Below are 10,055 nucleotides of genomic sequence, written 5' to 3'. Positions count from 1 at the left end.
CCCTCTGCCAATGGCTGCCCTGGGACCTCTAACTGGCATCAGGCAGTGAGCGCCAGTTGACATTTTTCAGTTTCCCCAATATAGCATCTCTCAGGGGCTTGTTATGCAGTTCTGCCTACATGAAATGCTAAAATTAAACTATTGATTTTTTTGCTGAATTGTAGGTTATTCCGAGGAGGATGAATAAGCTTAACAATTTGTTTGTAGCCCCCCCTTCCCCCGCCAAAGAGAAATCACTAATTTAGTATTTGTGTGCATGGTCTGGCTGTGATAACTCAAGAGCTAATTGACATATTCGAAACAAATTTGGGACTCTTGTTTGCACAAGGAAAAACAGATGCTTTTGACTTGCAAGTTGCAACTGGAAGTGTGGGAAAGGAACTTTATTGGGCAGCTTGGCAAAAAGTGTCATTTTTTTTGCTCTGTGTGTGCAATTAAAATGCCTCTTCGGCCAGCACTGACTGGATCACTACTATGATTTCCACCATAGTAGTGCAAGGCAACCTGGGTACCTTCACTGTGGAAGGAGTCACTTTGCCTGAAGCCCCCTTAACCCTGGAGTTGCCCCTACCTGCCAAGTACAAATGTTGGGTAAAATTTCCTAAAAGTCAGCATTAAGTGGAGCCCAATTTAGGGAGAAGTGGATAGGGGGCAAGCTTTTTCCCTTCTGCAGCTACCCAGTCCCTTAGCCTCTTCCCCACTGGGTTCTAAACCATATTTATCCTTGTGTTAGCAAAGCGTTTTGTTTAATGTATCAGTTTGGCCTCTTCTGCTTACCCCTTTCCTAGCTATTAGCTTTCTGGGTGAGAATCCAGGCAGGCTGTCTTGCCATTTAAGCTGGCCTTTCTGCAGCATCAGATTCAGGTAGCTAAAGCAGAGACTTGAGTGCTAGACACTGCACTGAGGGGATCTACGAGGAAGATGGGGGCGGGAATTTCCTAATTTATAATTGCGTGGATCTTCCCATCAGCTCCTACTATAGCTCTTTTGCTGACCCACAGATTTTCAGCCTCATTATTGTCTGCACCATTCAGAAAATTATCACAATAAAAGAAAGCAGGGTTAAAGAGAGAATTTCTCTGTCCAGAATCTAAAGCTCTGAATCCCTTTTTAGTTATAATAAGTCATGGTGATGAAGTTCATAATTACTTGGTTCAATATATTAATTTGTCCAGCTCATAATGCTTGGCTCTATTTTGAATCGAGTGCCACTTCCCTCTAAAGTTCTTCTGTGGCTCAGAATGTTAAACAAGATACTTTGTGTATGTGATCAGCATTCCCACAAAGCCAGATGCTTTGTGGGAGTATGCACAGAAAGTATTTAATGTTAATCCCTCACTCTCAACAAAACTCTCACAGATTGCTGTGAAATTCCCTGAACTTCTAAACCATACATGTAATTTACAAAATATCATGCTGCCAGCAAACAGTCAGTAAAGGATAGCATCCACAATGGTATAACTGCAGCCATGCAGGTAGTACCAAATGAAACTAATTGTGCCAAAAGTAATGCATATGCATGCAGTACCACTCATGTGCATGTACCAAAAATATGAGCCACAGGAGAACTCCTGGAAAGACACAGAGCTTTTTTATGAATGCTCAGCAAGGAAGTTCCCATTCTGAATTGAGCCACATATTGTTTTTTAATTGTCACAGGCCTCTACTGGTACAGTCTGTGTGGATGATACTCTTACTACCTATCAAAAGCCTTGGGGGCAGAGTAGCAACTGAGATAGTCTCATCCACTTTTCATTATTTCTGTCAAATGTAGGATTGCCTGAATCTGTCCTGAAGTTGCAGTTGGCTCCTTCTGCTTGTAAAGGGCAGGCCATGTCTTGCTTAGTACTGTAAAGATGTGGGTCAGTCCTGGTCCCAGTGGAGTTAGTGTCCAGAAGATTGCACAAGAAATATTGGTGCCTGAGGTGAAAAATTTAAATGCCACCCCCAGTGGTGGAGAGAATAAAATAAAGAAATGTAAATTTGCTATTTTTGAGCAGGTCCCCCAAACACGGCCTTGAGAAGACCACCTCACCCTGTCTAATGACAGGTGCATCTGAAAGGTTACACATACTTATTTCCCTTTTGTAAGAACTTACATTTTGGAAGCCCCTTTAAAAAAACATTCCTTCTGGGGGTTGGTTCCCCCAATTGTCTTGGAGAACAACATTAGTCTCAAAGAGCATCATCTCCAAAGCTCTGCACAGTGAAATGCCACTCTGCAAGACAGTACCTAAGAGAGCATTCATAAACTGTAGGACAATGTATAGATTTGTGTTTATAGTACAATTTAATTTATTGGAGTTTGATATAGTACACACTTGGGGAATTTATTTGGCCGGATACTAGGGAAGTGGGTTGTGTCCTCATAAAAAGTTTAGCTAGTGGCCACACCAATAACACTGTCCAATGTGCTCCACCAGGCATTATCTGCAACCTGTTAGTGTGATGCCTGAGATGAAGAGTTTGGATTTGATATCCCGCTTTATCACTACCCGAAGGAGTCTCAAAGCGGCTAACATTCTCCTTTCCCTTCCTCCCCCACAACAAACACTCTGTGAGGTGAGTGGGGCTGAGAGACTTCAGAGAAGTGTGGCTGGCCCAAGGTCACCCAGCAGCTGCATGTGGAGGAGCGGAGACTCAAACCCGGTTCCCCAGATTACGAGACTACCGCTCTTAATCACTACACCACACTGGATATTTGTAACACTGGTTCTGTAGGCAGAGCTGCAATCTAAAAGAGAATGCTATTGTCCTACAGACATGTATATGCAGCAATGTAGTCAGGATGCCATTCTATGCAACAGGTGACTACATCAGTTGGTGCCTGGAGGTGGGGAGAAATGAAGATGAAAGCAGGAAAAGCTGGTGTCTGGATAACTTTTGAAAGTGTAAAATCCCTCCTTCCTCAGTTGGAGCTCCATCTGAGACACTAGTTATAGCATTGCTTAGCAATGAAGCAAATGGATGTTGGCTGAATGAAGTCAAGTTCTTATCAAGTTATCTGTTAAATGATTTTCTCTCTTGCTTATTATTCTCCCTCTTGTAAAAGATTCTTTGATAAGGACAGGAAAGTCAAACTGAGGTCTGATGTGATCCTCTGTTTGCAGTCTGAAGTGGTATAGTCTGTTCTACTATCTCAGGTTTCCACCACCTAATTTCCATCTCATTCTGTCGCGCGTATAGGCCAGGCTTCAGAGAACAAGAAGGCAATGCCGTCCACATTCTCACATGTAGGGTAGGCTGCTTCCTCCTGATTCTGCTATTGTCACACAGAGGGCGGACTATCACCAGTCTGCCACAGTTCTCTGCTTGGGGTAAAACTCAGAAACACTCAAACTACCCATGCCGCCTTCTTCAGCTGCAAAGCAGGCTAAGGTTGTAAGCTTCCTGCGATAACCATGGTCTCTAGACTGCAGTTTATTACCATGGAGTGTAAATTGGTCCTCGTTAAAATGCAATTTTCAAAGGCACTATGGGAGATCTTCCTCTGTAAATGTCTTGCTCATTTATTAAACATCATCCAAGGCCAATCAGGGCAAATGAAAAACATTGGGACGTGAAGAAGACAGCGCTCCAAAAACTGGCAGCTCTCGTGCAAAGAATGCCAGTCCTCCTGTTGGCATGTCAGCTGGTGGCTAAAGCTGCCTCTATAGTTCTGAGAGAAATGTAGCAAGCTTTGTGCAAGGCTACAAGGGGAAGAAGCGTTCAACTGCTTGGAGCCTGGTCTCAGCAGAGAAAAGCACCTGGTGGAGGCAAAAGACTGCTCCATGACAAGGCTCTAATAATTTCCTTCTTCCAGCGGAAAAGGGATCTCTGCCTCAGCCTGTCTCCTTGTGAGGTCTGAACAATATTAGGCTAGCCCACAAAGAGGGAAGTTGCAGACTTGTTTCTTTTTGGGCACTGACCCTGTACAAGTATCATTTTCATCTGCAGGCTGCAAACTTTTCTTACTTGCATTTAAATGCGTTTTCTTAGGACTGATTCAGTAAAATCATTTTTACAAAGTGCATTTGAACTCTTGTTGCTTTATATCAAGACCCAAGGCTAAACTCAGTTTGCACTGCATATTTAGGCACATCCTCTAATATAACATGGGCCACTTGGAATGGGACTGCACTTGCAATCCTTCACACCACACACAAAGTTTACTAACTTGGCCCAATGCCAGTAATAACTGCCAAAAGTACAGGAAATTAGTTTTGTACAACAGCCAGAGAGATACAGCCATACAAATCCATAATCTTTCATATGTGCCCCCCTTTTTCTTTTGACTAATAATGAATCCTAAGCACCAGGCAAGCTAATAATCCGAAATCATTTCCCCATGCCCCAGCTGTTAAATTCAGTCCTTTCTTCAAACATTCTGCAGTGACTCACTGTGACCCTTCTCCAGTGGTGAGATACATCACATAACACAGTATCTGTTCCTTGATTGGTTTTGTGAAGCTAACTCTTCAGTATAAAAGGGACACTCACCTGGGAGGAATACTAGCCCTAGTTTGACTATGTAGGCATGGAAGGTTTTAAGTCAGCAACTGTTGTTCAGAATGCAATGGCTGCACAGCATTGAAAAGCAAAGGCTCTCCTGCATTCATTAAGAAGATACAGTATGCTGCTTCTGTTCCAGGCTTCTCCTCAACTGACCAACCAGATTTCCCTGGAATGCTCCCAAGCAGAAAGCAAGAGGACAATGGCCACCCTCTATTGCTTGTCCATAGCACCTGGCAACTAGAAGTATACTTCCTCTGAATATGGAGGTTATAATTATCTGCCATGGCTAAGAGAGACCAATGGACTTACTGATGGCAAATACTGTACACCCCCATCTCATATGCACACACATAACCTAAATATTTAATTGGTTCACATTCATGTCTTTACTTTATTCTCCGCCCCCCCCCAAAGCCTCCATGAAAATAACAATACTGTATGTCAGATTTTTGTAGTACCTTCCATGATGGACTGGTTTGCAGCTCACAGTTCTTTCCACACACATTGCTGTTATGCAGCAATGAAACTCACCTGTTGGATGAACGAAATGCCTCATGCAATAGCTGCATCATAACACACAAGGTTAATTAATTAATACATCCAGTTGAAATTGCAGGTCTCCTTTAAGATGGCAGAATATTTATAAAATCTTGTGTGTCTAGGGTATTGGGTTCTAAGCTTCTTGTACTCATAAAAAGTACCACTCGAATAGAGCAGAACAATAATTTTATATGTACTTTAAATAACAGCACATCTGACATCCATTAGGCTATAAGTAGCTGCTGATTCCTAAGTGACTATAACACTTCTCTGGAAGCACCTGACATTTACTTGGAGGTCTAAATGTTCAAGTACTAATGCAACCCAACTCTGCTTCACTTGCAAGTGTTTATGTTTCCAGTATTAACAACTGCGGTGCCAGGTCTAGGGTTTAAGCAGCTGCACTGTCCACGCTACTGTAAAAACATTCTATATTTCCTCTTAACAACAGTTTGTACAATGACATGAAACCTGTTGTTTCAGTCTTCATGCTTCTGACGAGCCAAGGCACTTGAGGTAGCAATTTCCCCAGGGAAACCTGCTATTTCTAAGCCAAAGAAAGGAAAGAGAATGAAAAGGAGGAGGAGGGATCAGTAAATGAGGCTCCCTGAGACTTATATGATGATTAAAATGCAGATTTATCACTGGTAAGATACCTGAACCAATGACAACGGAATACATGATTAGTTCCTACAAGCAAGTCATATCCCCTATGAATAGATAGGCACCATTGGTCCTTACTTACACATTCTCATATAGATGTGTGCTCAAATCATAAAGGTGACACACCGAAAAAGGGACAGAGAGGACGGTACCAGCCCAGGATATGTATTTTGTCCCCCGTCCCTCTACATGGCCAATCCCACACGCCTGTTCTTCCAAATATCAGCAATGCCTATTTGCAATAAAACTCTCCAAATTTCCAAGGTAGCTCACAACTCTTTCTACCCATAGACTACTAAGTCTCAAAGACAATATGGCCTCCAGGATTAGGGGTTGAGGAGAAATTGGACTCAGTTGGTATTTAAAGGCAAACCTACCTAATCCACACTTTCTGAAACAATATTTTACCTATCCAATGGCTCTAAGAGCTGCAAAATCAGAAGGAAAGGGTGATGCAGCCTCCATTCTTTTAAAAGGGGGGCAATTAAGGCCAGTCATAGAAGCTTTTAGAAATTTTGAGACCCTACCACCTTTCTCTTCTACAACAGCAATCTAGTATCCTCCTTTGTGTAAGAGATAACTGGGGTAGGATTCTTTATCAGAGCCACTAGCAAATGATGGACAGCAAACAATTCTGAATGCTACTTCTGTGCGGCTGTGAAAACAAAGAAAGCACTTGGGACATCTGGGCGGAAAAACATATATAATCCAATCCAGATTAAACAATATGAGGTCGGTATGCTTAATGAATTTCTCAGATGCCATAAACTATGTTTCTCCTCTGCCAGCAGCCAAACCTATACAACTATCACCATATGAAAGAGCATCTCTTTCATCTATGCCATATGCTCTCCTCAAATCTCCTGCAGCAGTGATAATATTTGCTCAGGGTACCAAAAATCTCTGCAGACCTATACATAGTTTATCTGGGAGTAAACTCCATGGAGCTAAATGGGACATGTGTAGAATTGTGCTTTAAATCTTCCTAAGGGAATGTGGCCATTCCTTCCCCTTTCACATTTAGATTATTACAAGCACCAGTATACTTTGACCTGCAAGGAGTTTTGGAAGGAGCAGAATCAGCATATTCAGAACCATCAAGGTTAATTCAGGCACAACTTGGCAGTTAAACTGGCTGGGATCCTACTCTGTAGCTACCTTACAAATCTAGCCCTGCAAAAACCAATTTAGGAAACTATTCCTTCCATGCGTGGGATAAAGCTAGGCTGAATCAACAGAAGTATAGTGTCCTGATCAAGGGACGTGATACTGCTGGCATCAGTCCATCTTGGGAGACAATGGAAGAGTGTCCCTTGAGGGGAGAAGTCAAACCGCTGGAGAGTTACAGCGCCTGCTGTGGCTGAAGTGACTGATACGGGAGAGACATGTTTTGTTGCAGCTGGGGCAGAGAAAGGCATCTGGTTGTGCTGATGCAGGTGTACCATGGTGTTTCTTCTTTCTGCACTCCTCTCAGTGGTCTTTCCTCCTCTGGTCACTGCTGTGGATATATGCCCTGTCTGTTTCCAGAGAAGTAATAGTACTGCCCTATTCTGCCTTGGCCAAATGAAACCTGGACTACTGTGTCCAGTTCCGGGCACCACAATTTAAGAAGGATATTGACAAGGTGGAACAGTTGAGGGAATTGGGCATGTTTAGCTTGAATAAGAGGAGACTGAGAGGAATTGTGATAGCCATCTTTAAATATCTAGAGGCCTGTCACATGGAAGATAGAGCAAACTTGTTTTCTCCTAGAGGGCAGGACTCAAACCAATGGCTTCAGGTTACAAGAAAGGAGATTCCGACTAAACATCAGGAAGGACTTTCCGGCAGCAAGAGCTGTTTGACTGTGGAACAGACTTCCTCGTAAGGTGGTGGGCTCTCCTTCACTGGAAGTTTTGAAGCAGAGGCTGGATAGCCATCTCTCATGGATGTTTTAGTTGAGATTCTTGCATTGCAGGGAGCTAGACTAAGTAACTGTCAGTGCCCTTCCAACCCTACAAGTCTATGAAAGCATGGGTACTGGGGAAACCAAAACCATTACTAGCTCCTAAATTACTTTAACCTTCCTTCAAATGTATACATTTTGGATTCAAAAAGGCCCTGACTTGCCAAGACAGCACTGAAGGTGGAGGAAGGTGAGATGGGGGTGGGTGGGTATTTCTACACCCAAGGTATTCCTTGAATACGAATGCAGTTCACAAGCTCAAAGTAATGGGTGCACTGGTGCAGAGTGAACCTTTGTACTGAAAACTCCCCTCTGCGAGCTGCTTATGGAAGTAGGGGCAACAGGGTAACATTTATCCAAAGCACCCTACTCAGAAGACCACCTCCTCCTGACTTCATAATGTATAGTTTGCCATACTGATTTAGAAGGGTTAATGCTGCCCAGCTCAAGTTGGGAGCAACAAGCTTGCTTTCCTGAGATCTCTTGGTCTCTTATAGTGGTAGTGTGGCATCTCTGAAAACACAAGTCTGCAATCTAATTCCCTTTGTGCATCCACCTGCCCCAACTCCTGTGGGGTTGGTCTGTTTCTTTTCCTGCTTCCTCTGCTCATCACCCAGCTTGAGGGCTCCACCTGTCTCCCAACTTCATCATGCAAACTGAAATAGAGCAGTCTCATCCTTGAGTGGTAAATCAAGCACCATGATATCAGCACCCCGCAATTAGTACTGAGCCACAGGTAGGTACTACAATTAACAAACAACTATTGCAAATTCAGGTGTCATAAGGGCTTAGGAGAAGATGAAAGGTAGTATATGAAAATGTTTTTGGTGGGATAATTATGGAAAAAAATGGAATGGGAGACAGTTATTATTAAATAATTTGTCTCAGAGGAGATCCTTGCTTTAAGGCTTCTGCAGCTCATGCTTTTGACACTGCCAAGTGCAGCACCACAATTCAGTCACCTTGCCAAAGAGGCCCCTGACCAAAAAGCCTCTTCTTTCATTCCCTATGCTAGATTGACAATCTGCCTCCATGGTGGTGGAAAGAACAAGTTCAAAGGGAGGGAGAGCTGAGCATCTTAAGAAGGGGGGAAAGAGGGAGGGGGCAGAGGAGGTCAACAGCTGATCCTGCAGCTTACGTCTGCCCCAGATTTTTTCCATCCATCTCCACCATCCACAACGAGTCTTTTTCTCTGCTTTGTTGAGCAAAAGTTGGGGGGCACATAGGTGTGAAGGATGGGTCAAAAGCAAATTGCACATGGACAAGTAAATACATGAGAGTCTTGAAAATGCATATGGAGACTCTGAAGCACATGCAGCGGGGGCGAGATTCCGTGGTCACCGGCACGCAGGGAGGAGCAGCCCCCAATGGAGACGAGTGGGATGCTCTTTCGGAAAGGTGAGGCGGTGCTGCAGCAGACAGATGACGGTAGGCAGAGCCAGCCAGGGAAAGGTCATAACACAGAGATCCAGAAGGGGGCGCTGTGCTAGACTGTCTCCTAAACTGAGGCTCTGTGGTAAAGAAGGTAACAGTTCTTGTAGAAATTTGTGCTTTAATATATTTTGTTTTTGTTTAAAACAAAAGTTCCCACTTCCCTGAGGAAGTCCTGTCCACTATTTCCAAGGAAATGTGGCTTTCCCCCGCTTTCATTCATCCTTTTAAATAGCTTTGTCATTCTCATCTTTGCCTTTCGTTCCATTGTTTCCATCTCTTCTTTCCATTGCTTCCTCCCTCTTTCTCTTGTGGTTTTTTTTTTTTAATAATCAAGATTTGTTTTCTTTTTCTTTTAGACATTATGACTTCCTCCAGGAATCCTTCCATGTTCTGAGCTGGATCCCCTTTGCGTCGTCATGCTTATCAGTCTTTGGTATGGACACTTTGGTGTGCCAGTGAGGAGGGGGAGGAAGAGGAGCAGAGGTGACCAAGTAGGAAAGGAGGAGGAAAGTCTCAGAAGACGGACGGACTCGCTTGCTATCATCTGAGCAGGACAAAAAGGAAGAAAAGTAACGGTCCACAGAGGGGAAATTTGTCTTGGGTGATGGCACCGTTTTCTGGAAGGACAACTGCTGCAGGGCAAGAAAGAAAGAAGAAGGGTTAGTTAAGGTAAGTGTTCCTGCTTTTGTAGTATAAACAACAACAATGTGATGTCACAGAAAAAGCTCATGCTCTTCAAGGCTGCATCAACAAAAGTATAGTATCCTGATCAAGAGAAGTAACAGGACCACTCTGTTCTGCCTTAGTCAGATCACACCTGGAGTATGGTGTCCAGTTCAAGGATGTTGACGAGCTGGAATGTGTGCAGAGGAGGGCAATGAAGATGATTAAGGGTTCTAAAGAACAACTTTGGTTAACGAACATGGCAAAGGTTATGAGGATCAATAAACCATTTGCAACAACGTATGGAAAATTGGTT

At 43.4% G+C, this 10,055-nt stretch overlaps 1 protein-coding gene and 1 long non-coding RNA gene across 9 annotated transcripts in view; one reads left to right on the top strand and one right to left on the bottom strand.

The window, feature by feature from the left end:
* Window positions 1–2,271: 2,271 nt before the first annotated feature.
* The window catches only part of MDGA1 (MAM domain containing glycosylphosphatidylinositol anchor 1), a 245,095-nt gene continuing 237,311 nt past the window's right edge, over window positions 2,272–10,055 (bottom strand). For 2 of the 5 annotated variants that reach the window (XM_081903827.1, XM_081903829.1), the window contains exons 17-18: window positions 2,693–9,708; window positions 2,272–2,452 (exon numbers count right to left, since the gene is read on the bottom strand). In XM_081903827.1, coding sequence (XP_081759953.1) covers window positions 9,617–9,708 — 92 coding nt within the window. In that variant the 3' untranslated portion in view covers window positions 2,272–2,452; window positions 2,693–9,616. Of the gene's footprint in view, window positions 2,453–2,692; window positions 9,709–10,055 lie in introns of those variants that run through there. The other 3 variants (XM_081903828.1, XM_081903830.1, XM_081903831.1) reach the window with 3 other exon arrangements.
* The window catches only part of LOC309366020, a 21,348-nt gene continuing 20,930 nt past the window's right edge, over window positions 9,638–10,055 (top strand). For 2 of the 4 annotated variants that reach the window (XR_014166405.1, XR_014166406.1), the window contains exon 1: window positions 9,638–9,745. This is a non-coding gene — a long non-coding RNA (uncharacterized lncRNA). The remainder of the gene's footprint in view (window positions 9,746–10,055) is intronic. The other 2 variants (XR_014166407.1, XR_014166408.1) reach the window with 2 other exon arrangements.

Source organism: Podarcis melisellensis (genome assembly GCF_964234715.1).
Source record: "Podarcis melisellensis genome assembly, chromosome: 3".
NCBI lineage: Eukaryota > Metazoa > Chordata > Lepidosauria > Squamata > Lacertidae > Podarcis > Podarcis melisellensis.
The sequence above is the reverse complement of the archived record's forward strand: the minus strand, read 5'-3'. Positions and strand labels throughout refer to the sequence as shown.